This window comes from Halictus rubicundus, chromosome 10 (genome assembly GCF_050948215.1).
Source record: "Halictus rubicundus isolate RS-2024b chromosome 10, iyHalRubi1_principal, whole genome shotgun sequence".
Classification (NCBI taxonomy): domain Eukaryota; kingdom Metazoa; phylum Arthropoda; class Insecta; order Hymenoptera; family Halictidae; genus Halictus; species Halictus rubicundus.
In genome coordinates, this window is record NC_135158.1 from 5,404,220 (window position 1) to 5,419,026 (window position 14,807).

Below are 14,807 nucleotides of genomic sequence, written 5' to 3' on the forward strand. Positions count from 1 at the left end.
AATAATAGAGAAAAATTCATTCTTTCGAGCGCTATAACAATATTGAAACCAAAATTGTCTACCGACATTTTTAACTACCTGGACTTTTTTCCACCTAATCTGTAGGACTCAAATTTTTATGGCAACTCCGGTTTTGCTGGAATATCCTTCGGTCATTTGCAGCTTTTCAGCACAGTTCTTCGGTTACGATCCTTACTACTAGGTTCTGGTTTTATAAAAATGTCTTTCCTCGAAAGAAAAATGTTGTGACAACGTTCTCGTGTTCAAATGTTTGCTTAAAAATGCATATCAAATAATTCTGCACGGGCAGAAAATGAGCGGCGATGCTAAAGGGACCGCGGAGGACGAATTAAAGTTTCGCAATTAAGCTTCGGAATTTTTCACCACGGTTTTTCGCCGCACCTGGACCCGTGCTGGCTCGTGGGGACAATTTTCTAGCGAGAGTTCATGGACCGAAAATTGTACCGGGAGGACGGCCCCCTTTGAGTCGCCTAATACAGTCAGAGTAATTCATTAGTATTTCGCATTCTCGGAAGTTTCGTGAAACCGAATTAAATGTTCCCTGTAGCATTTAGTTTCCAATATTCTGACCGTTGGAATCTTTCAATATCGCTATAATAAAATAAAATAACGCAAAGGGACCCTAAAATAATTCGGAAAATTGTTAGAAACTTTTATGATAGTTAACACAACAAATAAAAATTTTTCAACTCTTTTTCCCAGACCGACACTGCTCTAATTTCGAAGAAACTTCAATAACCAGCACAACTTCGATTCTACAATATTTCCGCTGCGACCAAGCAGCAGAATCGATACATTATCAAGAGAAGAAGCCTAAAAAATGATCCCGGCCCATTGTCCTCGCGAAAAATCCCAGATTCGATGCCCGACTCGACTTTTCTATCTCTCGAGTCCTTTCACGATGACTTTGAACAAACACATTCGTAAGATATTCGCCGCAGCCACCACCATAATGGCGACAGAAACGCTGCCACACAACTGTACGTTGCGAGCACTCGGTACACAGTTAATATGTATGGGGTGAGTTTTACGACGTGAAAGCCCCCTGCTATTTATGAGGTCCACGAAATCTTAAGTAGCTACTTAGGATCTTAAGCAGCCGGCCATCGCTTCGAGTACGTCCACGGATAGCTCAGAATTTTATGCCCTTATTGCCCTTGCCGTATCCACGATAAACCGAGGCAGTAACGTTAAGGCATTCGCTTCAACCCCTTGCCGTACAATTTTTTCCGCAACCGCGCTCCCAGGAATTACTTTATCATTTATAATTCGCCGAAGCAACGCGCAGTTTTATGGCCTGTAAAAGTTTCCGCCAGATCAACGTTGATCGGAGCGAAAGAGTATTTTATTTTGATTTTACAGACTCGATCCCTACTTATTATTTACACTGTTGGTTTCTTAACCCTCGAACGTGCTGTTAGACTTGCAGCGTGGTTAAGTGAACGATTCCTACATATTCAAGTAATCTTCTGATATTTCTTGGTATTAGAATAATACAAATTAAATCCATATTTCAAATTCTTGGTAATAGATGTGTCAGTGAATAATTTATTCTGTTTCATTAAATTCACATGTTAAATTGTGTCGCATGCACTGTGAAATCTATATATTTTAAAATCTATATTTCTGAAAAATGGGGGTGAGAGGACTAATTATTTCAATTCATCGTGTCTCTGGTAAAGTTGACAAGTGTCTCGTTAAGAATGGAGGGCGCCAATTTCCCAGAAAGAAATATTAAATGTGCTGTGGAGAAAAAATTAATTCTGTTGCTGAGTTTCATTTCGTTTCCAAGGACACGAATGACACTCGTATTTATTAAATTCCCTCTGATTAAGAAAACGAAGCTTCGTCTTCTACCTTAACAATCTCGGTAGGGCGAAAATGAGGGTGGATTCAATTTTGGTCATATTTCTTCGTTCCTTTCCATTTCCACTTAAATTATTATTCATGAATACAGTAAATTTGTACGTCAATTTGTGCATCAAGGTGACCTTGAAATCTCCGAAACGCCTTCTCGGACATAAACAATGTTGACATCAAAATATTTCGTGCTGTATACTGTACATATCAATTCAACAAAATAATGAACAAAAATCGAATTATCAGGCTTGCCAGGTTGCTCGGAGGAAAATACACACTGCCTCCATTGCACAGACTTCGCGGAAGGTACGTGAAGAACCAAGAAACCAAGAGAAAATGTAAAGAAAGGAAGTCGGATACAATTCAGCTGGAGGAAAGGTGATCGCGAGCACCGTTGGTCGCTCGACTGAGCAGGAACGCGTTCAAATAACGATAAAACACTGGGTCGTCGGGAGACGGGGGAAGTTACAGGAGACCCGGCGAAACTTACTGAACCGTCTAACGTAAGGGATGGTGTCTTGTTCGAGGAACCGTCGGAAGGGAAGGGCAACGAACGGGAACCGGCGCCCTGTCGTCCGTGGGCCAGCTGTCCTTTTCGCGCTTTTATTCGGCGCCTTTTGAAACGGGGAGGTCCCTGCGAGTCGTTTACAGAATCTCGCTCGGGACGAGATACGGTTATGGTCGCTTTCCCGAGGGCCCCGCGGCTCTGTATTTCATTAAAACGTCCGGGACGCGGCGAGTAAAAATAATTCCACGAAAGGAGAGAGTCGCGTTGCGTCGCGTCGCTGCCGGTCATCCTTAAACCGCATCCCGAAAAGTAATTTACCGTTCGTTACCGCGTCCTTTTGTTCCCCGAGGTGTCGCCGGAGCCTCGTCGCTCTCTCGTCCAGCTTTATTTTCGCGTGCACGCTGATTTACACGGTCCGGCACGCAGAAATGCAAAGCAGATGGAAATGCTGCCCGCGTTTTTTTTTTCCTTTTTCTTTTCTTTTCTTTTTTTTTTTTTCAACGGTCAGCTCGACCGAGGCTCGTCGACCGTCGTTTCGACGGTTTCCTCCGGGTCGTTTATCATCCTGAGAAACGTCGTCGCGGTGTTACACGTCGATTCGATACTGCTGGAAACTTCGGAGAGCCATGATCGAACGGGACGACGGGAAATTACTCCTGAGGCGCATCCTGACCGCAGGACCTTGACTCCATGCGGTATTCTTCGCGTGACCCGAGCGGAATTTATTATGGCTGTTTGTGGAGGTGTTGCGGTGTGCTTCAGAGAAATGTTGACGAGGGTCGGTCGGTGTGCGAGCTACACCTTGTTCGCGATTTTTATTCTGTAGGATAATTACAGAAATTTGCCGAGACTCGAATAATTTGTATTTTATATCAGTCTGAAGATACGACGCTCAATTTTGACCCTCGTCTACAATTTTCTGTAACGTTCAATGACATGATCTTGAACTGTATGATTTCGGTACATATTTGTGTACCTGAAGGATATGAACGACCAAGAAATTAGAAAATGAGTTACATTCTAGGATGCTGAAAATGATGAATCTGGTGATTCTGGTATCTGGAACGTCTCGATCCAACCACAGGAATGCCTCCCTATTAGTCCGGATGCCAACAGTATCAAGGAAAGTCTCTCCAACAAAGGGCGACCGAGTGGTGCATAGCGCGCAACGCATATCGATACTGTATCAGCCAGTGTTCCGCTATCGAGCTCATGCACGGAAGCCCGATGCACGTAACCGGGCTCGTAATTTTAGAGATGCTCGCCGCGTTTGTCGCCTAATCGTAGATAAGTAGCATTCGGCCGATAGTTCCGCCGGAAACCGTATTGGTTCGCTCGAAATGCGTTCAACTCGGCGCTTCGCTGTTTCCTACTATCCTTTTCCTGTTTGAAGATCTGCCACTGTTCAGTATGGCCTTCACAAATCATAAATAATTTATTTATAGCTCAGGCAATACTAATAACAATTTAAATCTCAGACTTTGGCTTTCATGCCAATTTTTAAAATAGACTTTCTTCGCTTTAATCCCAAAGATTCGCAGACAATCTAAATAAATTCAATGTTCATTTAATTCATTTTTAAAAGGCAACATTCACCAGTTACTTTTAGCGCTTGATCCTTTATCCTTTTCCTTAAAGGAAGCTTTAAGGTATAACACTAAACGAACTATAACACACATTCAAATGACTGGTTATGTTTCTCAGAGTTGGTAAAATTGCAAAAATGTGTTCAAGTCGAGACTCGAGAAATAAATGTCCTGGTTGAAGCATTTATCGCAATAGAAACCACAGGCAATCAGAATAAATTCGCTTCTGTCATTTTTATAAGGCAGCTCGGTACGTTTAAGGCTAATGAAAATTGTATAGGAAGGCTGCTCATGGCACGAACCCGGAAAATTGACTTCCTGGAAATATGTACCGTGGATATTACCCGCGTCACTGGTCGACCGTTAATTCCCGGTTTTAAAGCGGCCCGGAAACGCGGATTAAGGAGCAGCCTGATCATTCCTCCTTTCGGATCAGCATCCCGCTCCACGGGATCTCTTTACGAGAACTTCGGCGACGTTACGAGCGTGTTTTACGAGGGCAAGGGACGCGAGCGTCGATGGGAACAACGTTTCTCCCAGTTGGCGGCGTTGTATTTCCGAAACTGCTTTATCTCGGGTCCCGGGACGAGCAGACACCGATTCCAGCCAGCGGGAACCCTAATTGCACGGTTCACGGGCCGTTTCGTGGCTACGCCTATGTGTGCTCGAACGTAACACCGCTCGGGACTATGATTTTTCTAGGTCAAATAGCACATTATTAAATTAACAGTGCCGTCTTTGATTAAAATGCAATTTGAAGTACTTGTTTAACATTTTGCCAAGACACGCACAGTAATGTCTTGATCTGTATGAAAATTTCGGCATCGATATGTTGCTCACATCGTGCACAGACACTATTCATTGATCTCTTAAGGGGGCCGGCAGGGTTTGAAATCCATATGCTTATGCATGGGTCAAAACCTTTTCAAACTATCGCTTCAATATCGCAATGAGCAGTTTAAAAGTGGTCACTTGTGTTTCCTAAAAGTCCAATTTATGTCTGTATAGAGCCCAAATTTCGAATTTCTACCTCATCGGGGAGTAATTAACAATATTCGGCAGAAAATTCGAATTCTGAAGCAAGTATGACGTCACAAGATGGCTGCCGCTGAGAGATTCTCTTAATTTCGCGAGATTTAGTGTTCGTATCGAAAAAAGGGCTCTATACAGACATAGCGAAGACATGTACAAACACGGTGGTATGCATTTTTAATTGATTACTTACTTATTTAAGACGTAAAATGTCTAGAAAAAAGGCACAGGATAACATAGCGTGACAGTCAAGGCCAAATGCCTGCCGGCCCCCTTAACGATACCATCGAACACATAAAAAAGAATATAACATTTTTGCATGCAATGATTTTTCTATGAAACTTTTACCAACATATCCGTGAAAGTTTTCCGATTAAAATGATACCAAACACGACACAATTTGGATTATATATACTCGTTTAATCCACGATATAGTAGAACCTCGATTATCCGAACTCATCAGTGGAAGAAGAATTAAGATCCTTTTTTGGCTCATCCGTGGATTCTATATGAATAGATCTCGTGCAGGATAATAGTATAGACTGTTTATATTACAAACATTTAAAGTAGTGTAAACGATGCTTCTATGAAGCACACAATGGTCAAATGCAAATCCAATCTTCGCTAAATCGAAACGTTTCTTGTTTTTGTCAAGGTTTTCTTGCCAAGTAAACGATTCTAAATTTTTTAGTGGTGCATCAGGTGCACCAATCGATGACACCCTGTATATATCGTATCCGGAGGCACAGGATAAATGAGTATACCGTCGACGTTATCGCGCGAGTAATTCCCCGATGAATGACTCGAAACGTGCGGAGGGAAGTTCAGTGCAAATAGTCACAGGCATGCGACTTAATCGCGTACAAAGGTCTGAAAGGCTTTTAAGTCGGTCGTCTCATTAAGAGGGGCGACTGATTCGCACAGGTCCGTTTCATCTCTCTCTCTCCCTCTCTCTCTCTCTCTCTCTCTCTCTCTCTCTCTCTCTTTCTCTCTCTCTTCTCTCATAGGTGAGAGAAGTTCGCGTGTGCGATCGCTCGATAGCGGTTAATCACGGAAATTATTCACTATCCAGCCAAACGTGCCAAATCCTAATATATTTATTTTCCTTCCGTGAAATGAAACACATTCGCGTTTCCCATTAATTTCGAGAACGACGAACAGACTGATGTTAATGTTGCTGTCTGTGTAAACGTAATCATTTAAACACTATTTAGTATTTTCGATTTTAATCATTTGTGTGCAGATCTTCACGCAAATTTCTATTCTACTAGATTTTCGAAGTTTTCGCAATATTTAGAACAATGGGTGAATTTTTATTTGAAAACGTGTATGGACGTTAAAATGTATGCTGGAGTATTAAGTATTATCAAACAAGAGACGGTACGCACTGAAGTAAAATAAGAATAAAGCAGGAGACTATGTACATATGAGAAATGAGTAGGAGTTATTAAGTATCACATGACATATGAATGTACCTTTGCGACAAGATGAAATGTTCGTAAAAATGTTCCAGAGGAAAGATATTGTAGAAACTCTCGTATTAAACATTTTAAGGGAAAGATGATGTAGAAACTCTTACATTAAATTTCTCATGAATAGTACGGAACGATGACAATGAAATTAACGATTTATATTTGCTTAATGCTGTTTGCATTAATGAGGACATTGTCATGCAAAGTAAATTATTAGGCTGCAAATCTGTATGCAAATTCAGAGCTTTGCTGGCTGTCTTTTTGGCAACTGCAACAAATTAAGCGTTCATTACGCCCTCTGTTTTATCACGTTTCATGCATGGTTGCACGCTGAAAACGCATAAAATTCGCAGTTTCGTAATTACTCGGCTGGAAGACGAATTACTATAGTGGTTTAGCGTACGGTAAAATAACTGGGAAACTGTGTAGTTCGCAAAACTATAGTTGGCGTAATTAACTTATTGTTTAACATTAAAAAAAATTAATATTCTTGAGGAGAATCTTCTTAACTCGTGCAGCAACTCTTCAATTCTCGAGCAAGAAGAAGAAATTGCAAAAAATCTGAAACATCGTCTGCACGATCAGATAATTGCACCGCATCTCCTCCAGACTGATAATTCCTGCACAAATCACTCGCAAACAGCAATTCGCTCGTAACGTTCAAGCCGATGCGCAAACTTGGTCTCGCCGGCGCGTAAACTTTGCCGGCGCATCTTATCTAGTATATTCTTTGTTTTTTTACCGTCTGCGACACCGCCGCCTCTTGTTAGGTACCCACGGGCCGCCATAGCCGACGTAAATTCTATTTACTGGCTACACGAGATAGATATTTGCGGGCGTGGGCAACCGAATGGGCTCTGGTGCTTCCACTCCGCAAAAACTCGATTCCGACGGGACGGTTTAGCCGCGCGACAATTATCTCGTGGACAACGAAACATCTGGACACGTTTGGGAACCGCGTACAATCGAGAGGATTCCCTCGGATGTCACCGGAACGAAATTAATGGGTCGGCGATCGCATAAACATATAAACGTGCCAAGCTCGATAACAACTGCAGACTTGTCATTATTTCTAAGTGACAGTTCCAGTAGACTTGTCATATAATTGATTTGCACCGTGTACGGTAACGCCTCGAGATATGTGCAAAAGATCTGCACGATATTTGCGATAAATGTATCTAACCTTTAAAGCATCTGGAAATTCGATTGCTGAGAAGTGTGACATGATACAGGACTGGATATATGAGAAATTTAGAAGGAAAATGTTGACTAGTGGAGACGCGAGCACCCCGCACACACTAAATTTAAGTGAAATCGTGGAGAGAGGAGAGCGAAAGGGGTCAGAGAGGAGAGGCATTAACTCGATGGACCGTGTACGGTGTATTTGTCTCAATCTAGAGCGACTTTCGCGAGAATCCACTCTGCCATCGACGCTCCAACGTCAGACAGAACCACCGTGGAACTCGATGCAGCTGTTGACACTCGTTTGCAAGTGTAACAGTCAACCGAGAGGCTGCGAGATGAAAGGTCGACCGCGGAGTGTACCTTGGGACCCACAGCGTGCACACTTTGCCCGAAAGATACTCGATCGGTGTTGAAATGTTGGCAATATTTCTCGAGATACTTTGGCTCCTTAATTGGAAATTATGGTAATTGATTCTTTTCAAGTTATCGAGGTTCGAGAGAGCTGGGTGACTGGGTAGTTTGTTTGTTAATGAAATTGTAATTCCGAAAATGCTGTCACCTATACATTGCAGGACCCTTGAGGAATTTAATGTTAGTGCATCAGTAAAAATTTGTTGCTACTAAATTATTTCTGTAATTGTTGGAAAAAATTTGGAAACTGCCTCGGATACTTTGTTTAGCACCAACGTTATACTGGAGGGATATTCTGATCTATACGTTGTAGTATCTTCGAGGAATTTAATATTACGCAGAGGCAAATGCCACTATTTATTTAACAGCTTAATCAAGAATTTATATCACGGTAGTTTGTACAGATCGTTGAATAGTTTTAATCGAATGCCCGTATAATAATTTTAATGAAATATCAATTCGTTCGTCGCTATAATGATTTCATCGGCCTCTTGTCTCCGTTTACTGCTATCTCGCTTTAATGTGTTCGTCTGGTTTTCCCTTCTCTCTTCAACTTATTTTCTCAGTTGTATTCGATGCTCAATAATATTTAATAAAATCCTCTAAAGAATTTCAAACGAAAATCTATGCACGCAGAACCATTTACACCAAACTCCTATTCAACGCCAATTCACAGTTCACAGGAAAACAAAAGAATCCACAGACCTCGCTATATCGATCGCCACGTTTTCCTGCAGCCGTACTAGAGTCATCCAAAGTCAGGAGTATCCGTCCAATCAATTTCACTCCGCTTTGAAAAGGCCAATTCATCAAATGGGTTCGAATGTTCATTGCGGGAGTAGCAAACGATCGAATATTTTTCAACCTTTTGTGCCACACGCGCTACTCTACGATTTCCTCATCGATGTGATAAAACTCTATCAATTTCGATATTACAGAGGGTGTGGCCGGGCGAGCGGTGCAGGGGGATAATTCTACATGTAAAAATAAGTCGAAAGAAGGGAATTATTAAAACATCCCCCCATCAGTAATCCATTTTCCTCTCTGATTCAGCTTCCCATCAATTTAGAAGAAAAACTCGTGTCTAACAAAGACGGCAGCCTGTGTATGGTGGTTATTTATCGCCGAACGTACTCGTCATTTTTCACGGGAACGTATTAGAAGGTTCCTCGTCGAAACGTTCGGTTGTTCGCTTTCGGCCGTGGAACGACTTTTTGAAAAATCAGTTTTAGGGTGTCCCGTTGCCTGCTGGAGGCCACGGGGAGCCCCAGATTGATGGGGGCGCGAGTCGTTGCCCATCGATCCGGGGGCCGATACACCCAAAAAGTGTAAAAAAGGGAAACGAAAGGCAACCGAGAGACACACCGCTTCTCCTCCCGTGCGCGCCCGTGACCGGGATTTAATTAAAGGGACGTCCAGCCTCGTTAGAGCAACAGGGATTCTTTCCTGATTCGGGCGCGCGATTCGTTCCACGACGGAGTTTCCGCGTTCCACCTTTTGCTCTCTCTCTCTCTCTCTCTCTCTCTCTCTCTCTCTCTCTCTCTCTCTCTCTCTCTCTCTCTTTCTCCCTCTCTCCCTCTCCTCGCTTACCACCCCCGCACAACCCGCCCGCGTAATTAAATCCCGCTATTTGCATACCTTCCGCTTTCTCCCGTAACTTTGTTCCCAATTATTCGGTGCTACGTTTCGCGCACCGAACGGTCCTGGTTGGGCCCCGGAAAATCGAACTCGCGGGCCCGAAACTCGAGTTACGCCACCGCGGATGGAATTGTTTCATTTAGGGAGCATTCCCGTGCAACTGATCCAGGAAATCGATTTTTCCATTTTTGCGTAGACAGTGAGACGTGTGAAAATTGCAGTTGTAGGTCGAAAATTGCAATTTGCCGGGCCAACGGGCTCTTGAAAACAGGAATCGAAATTTTATAATCTTCAGTCGGTTTTGAAATTTTCAATATTCCTCATTGCTTTTAGTACCTTTTAGTACCAGCAACCATAGCTCGGACTAAGTAACAAGAAAGTATCAAAAGTAATAGTACCAGACTCTTCAACTACTAAGCTGAAGTCTTTCCACTTTACTGCTTTGACTAATTAACAAGACACAGTTAAAACAACCATACATCCTTCTATTATTCGAGACTGACATTTAAACTTCAATTAATCAGCCCACAGCCTTCTCAGATAACCGCTTTGACTAATTAATAAGAGAATATCGAAAACAAGGACCATATATTGTTTTTACGGAACGAGGTTGTAACCTTGAGCTTCAACTTGTAAGTTGCAGTCTTTTCAGTTGGTCGCTTTGATTAATTAACAAGGACCAGCCAAAAATAACGTTCACACATTCTTTTATCGGCCAATACTGAAGTCCAAACTTCAATTAATCACAGCGCAGTCTTTTCAGTTAACTGCACTGGCTAATTAACAGGAGAAAATAGAAAATAGGGACCATATATTGTTTTTATTGGCCGAGATTGTAGTTGAAGCTTTAATTTGTAACCTGGAACTCAGCCAGGTAACTGCGTCGACTAATTAGCAAGAAATAGCCGAAAATGAGGATCATATATCTTTTTTATTGGTCGTGACTAAAGTTTCAGCCACAATTAGCGAGCTGTAGTCCCTGGAACTTCACGGGAGCTTGTTTAGAAAACAATAATCAGGGACTATTCATCACGAACAAAATTGTAATTGCCTCACTCGCCCCTGTAACACTGACAATTAGTATGTTAGCATGGACGTTTTAGGTCAACGAAGCTGTCAAAACCTTGCTATTACAGGAAGGAAACTAGGCTACGTCGAAAATTACCATACCAGTTTGGGATTCAGGGGTGAAACTACCCTCTATGAATCGACAGTCACGAAACTATCTTGGAAACTGCCGGAGATAAAAATGTAATCACCGAACTACTAAAATTGTGTAATTTTTCACGCAGAATGGCGTGATAAAAATAATTCACCGGAAAATTTTCATACTACCTTTCTACTTTCAACCCCTGAAGCTGTTTTATAGCGATTTAAGCTACGTTAACCCTCTAACCCAAGACATTTATTCCGATCTAGTATATTTCCCTTGTACATAATTTTTATGTTTAATTTGTTTTAAAATGGCCACTAAAACTCTCCCCTGAAAACTGCTTTGAACAGGGGTGTAGCAATTTTTAGTGGTGCTTCGGTCTAAGAGTTAATATATTCCAAATTCTCCGAGCAATTTTCATTGCTAAATAGTTTCTTTCATTACTGGACTGCGAATTTTCTGCATTTATAACAAAAATGAGTGTTATTAGTGGCAACCTTCTAAAATAATCAACGAAAGACAGAATTTTCGAATTTTTATTCTAAAAATCCGCTGTCATACTTGAGCCTCCTTCGATAAAGAAATATTTCAAAATCTGTCATTCATTGTTTTTTTTTTCGACGTAAATCCGCAAGAGCGCACTTCACAATAATTTTGAATGTAGAGCACGACTGTCGGTGGTGGCAGTTTAAAAAATCCGGAAACGATTTCGCTATCTCCGGACGCTGCGATGTGTCCCGGACGAATTCGAACGATTCCGATTTTGAATCATTTCCGAGACGGATTAATCGTTGTCACGGGACTCTGCGTCGCGCGCCTGTTTCGGGAAACTGAACCTTGTCGCAGGCCCTGCCGGCTCTAAGATCACTCTGTTACACCTGACAGCGGTTTTAATGGAACCCTCGGGGCCACTGTGCTTACTCCATTCCGACAATTACTATCGACGATGCCGCCGGTGTGTCTCCGTGTGGTACCAATTAGGTTTACCGGCGAGATTGAGTAACTTTCCCGGGAACCGCTTATGCGGTGCTCCGTGAGTCGCTTTTTCGCGAATCGAACCCAAAAACACGTTAGAGTCGATCAGCCGAACAAATTTCCAGAGGTCGGAAATTTTCATAAATTACAGGAGCCACGGAAAATTTCTTTCTCTCCTTAATCAATCTAACGAGTTAAGGATAATTCAAGTAAATTCAACTCCCATTAAATTAAAGTTTTTTCACTCTTCTATTATTTCAAAATTTATTTATGCATCTTTGCCACGCCGGCATAAAATCCGCAGTCTAATTATTCCTCGTTACCACAATTTAACCGTTGCACATAAATTGTTTTATAACATCCGCGATTCATAAATAACTTCATAATATCCGCGAGTGATGGTTATCATTATTGTTATATAACCAGAACGTATTTAGAAAGTCTCTTTCGTATTTTGCTTCAAAGTTTCGCGGATCGTGGTCGGAGTATAGTATGTGTTCGTTTCATTGCGGAAACGATTTTCACCGCAACTTTCCCGTTGTGGACTGTCGCTTCACTAATTAGTTATTGCCGGCCACCCTGCTGTATATCCGGGGCTGAAATATTATATGGGGTGACCGAGGTCATGGAATAAAGAGGGGCTTAGCTGACCCGTGTCCTGTCGTATCTTTCCTAGGGTTATGATATTAATAAATTAACCTTCATTGGCCTGATAATCCTGCACAGTCAAGCCATGATTCTTCTCTATTCCCCATTACAAGGTCCATTATTATGAAGTGTAAGGAATTTACATACATCAGTTTAGCTTGTTTTTGTCATAAATGCATAAAATCCACAATCTAATGAAAATACAATAATTATTGAACAAGATATACAAAATCGATCATTTGACCAGCGATGGTAGATCTAATCTCAACATCTCCAAACACCACGACAACCTCGCATAATCCCGACACACGAGGCGATCAACGTCAACATATCTCGCCAAGAATCCGCTTATCCGTCCGTCGCCTAACAATCCATCTAGCCCCCTCATTAAAACCCAGGAGGAAGGTCGTGCGACCACCCAAAGCGACTGCTTTCCTGTATCCCGAAGGAAGCCAGGCTCTCCCGCTGTCATCGGGGAATGCAATTTCCCGGAGCAGTAACCGCCGCTTCAAGAAATGATCCACGACCGGAGTCGGACTCACCTTCTGAAATCCCTGCTCCAGCAGGCGTATATCACCGGATTCATGCCGCTGTTGATCCATCCCAACCACGTGACCGCGGCGAACACGATCTCCTCCTGCCAGATACATTGGGAACAGAATCCCGACCACAGGTTCACCACGAAGAACGGCAGCCAGCAGACGATGAATACCCCCATCACGATCCCCAAAGTCTTGGCCGCCTTCTTCTCTTTGGCGAACTTCGCCAGCTTCCTGGACAGCGAGAAATTCTTGCCCAGATGCTGTTTATTGATCCTAGTCGAGGGCACTCTGGTCAAGCAATTATTATGAATTGCCGTGAGCGGTTCCTCGAGATCTTGCAGATCCTCGGGCGTGCTGGAGGCTGTGCGGAACAGGTGTCTGGCGTCGGTGTTGGTCCCGCCACCTCGATGCATCCTGAGAGTTAGCTCCAGCTCCCCGGAGGCCATGATCACCTGCTTGGTGCCTAACTTCAAGCTCCTGGTCTGGATCACGGCGGCCCGATAGATCTTGTAGTACGTGAACACCATGACGAAGAGTGGAACGTAGAAGCTGATGGTGGACGAGAAGACCAGGTAGCCCAGGTGTTCCGTGAAGGGACATTTGTCCTCCGGTACCTCTTCGGTACGGACAGCTCTCCACCAGGCGATGGCGGGGAACGAGATAGCGCTGGAGCAGACCCAGACGATAGCGATCAGGATCGCGGCTCGTCGACGGGTCATCTTGCGCGGGTATGTGAACGGGTCGGTCACCGCCCAGTACCGGTCCAGACTGATCACGCACAGGTTCAAGATCGATGCCGTGGAGAACAGGACGTCCAACGACCTCCACACGTCGCACCAGTCGTGCGTGAACAGCCAACGGTTCTCCAGCACCTCGTAAATCGCGCTGAAAGGCATCACCACCAACCCGACCAGACAGTCGGCGAACGCCAGCGACGTGATGAAGTAGTTGGTCGCCGTGTGCAAGTATCGCTCCCTCACCACCGCCAGGATCACCAGCATGTTACCGAACACGGTCGCCACCGAAAAGAGGAACAGGATGATCGCTAATCCTGCTCTGTCAGTCGCCAGGTGCCACAGCTCCTCGTAGCTGGCGTTCAGAGGCGGGTAGCTCGCCGTGTAGAACGTCCTGTTCAGCTGCTTGCTCGGCACGTTTGCCTCTTCTTCCGATCCGAGCAGGTAGACCGCGGTCTCGTTCATCTTTCGGCCAGCCGCCCACAACACGCTGACCGACCCCCCTTCACAACCTGATGACCCAAGCTCGCATCAGGCCGCCCACCTAAATGAGCCGCGTCTTCTCCGCCCCGTCCCTCCCTGCCCTCTCATCTTCCTCTGAGAGAGACCTGCTGCCACCCACGCGCGAACACCCTCTCAAGACATTGGTCCGATCTTCGGGGAGCTTACTCGAAAGCACTCTTCCACCAGGTTCTACCTCCAAGTGTTACTGACCGGTTGCTCGAGGTTTGCTGACTCGGTGGATGCTGTTGACACCTGGAAAAGAGAGATAGAAATTTATTTGCGGCAATGCCTCGATATATGTGACAATTCAAGGACCAAGATGGCAATTATATCATGTACAAATATTATTCATTCATCCCTTGCTGCCAGCCAGTGCCGACAGATTAACACTTGTCTCCCACCCTTCCCCTCCCCTTCTACGACGTTATTCCCCCATTTTCCGGCGGCGAGCATCCCCACTCTTCCGCCACGGACCGGTCACGTGACGCGTTGCGTCTGCGCCTGCATCGTGACTAACCCGGTAGCGGCAGAGAGGGGG

General features: G+C 43.9%; 1 protein-coding gene across 2 annotated transcripts in view; it reads right to left on the bottom strand.

The window, feature by feature from the left end:
- Dop1r2 (dopamine receptor 2) overlaps positions 1-14,453 on the bottom strand; it is a 62,612-nt gene extending 48,159 nt beyond the window's left edge. For both annotated transcript variants that reach the window (XR_013082893.1, XM_076794484.1), the window contains exon 1: positions 13,032-14,453. Coding sequence is in view for 1 of the 2 variants with exons in the window: in XM_076794484.1 (XP_076650599.1) it covers positions 13,032-14,230 (1,199 nt within the window). In the remaining variant the exon portion in view is untranslated. The remainder of the gene's footprint in view (positions 1-13,031) is intronic.
- Between the last annotated feature and the right edge of the window lie 354 nt (positions 14,454-14,807).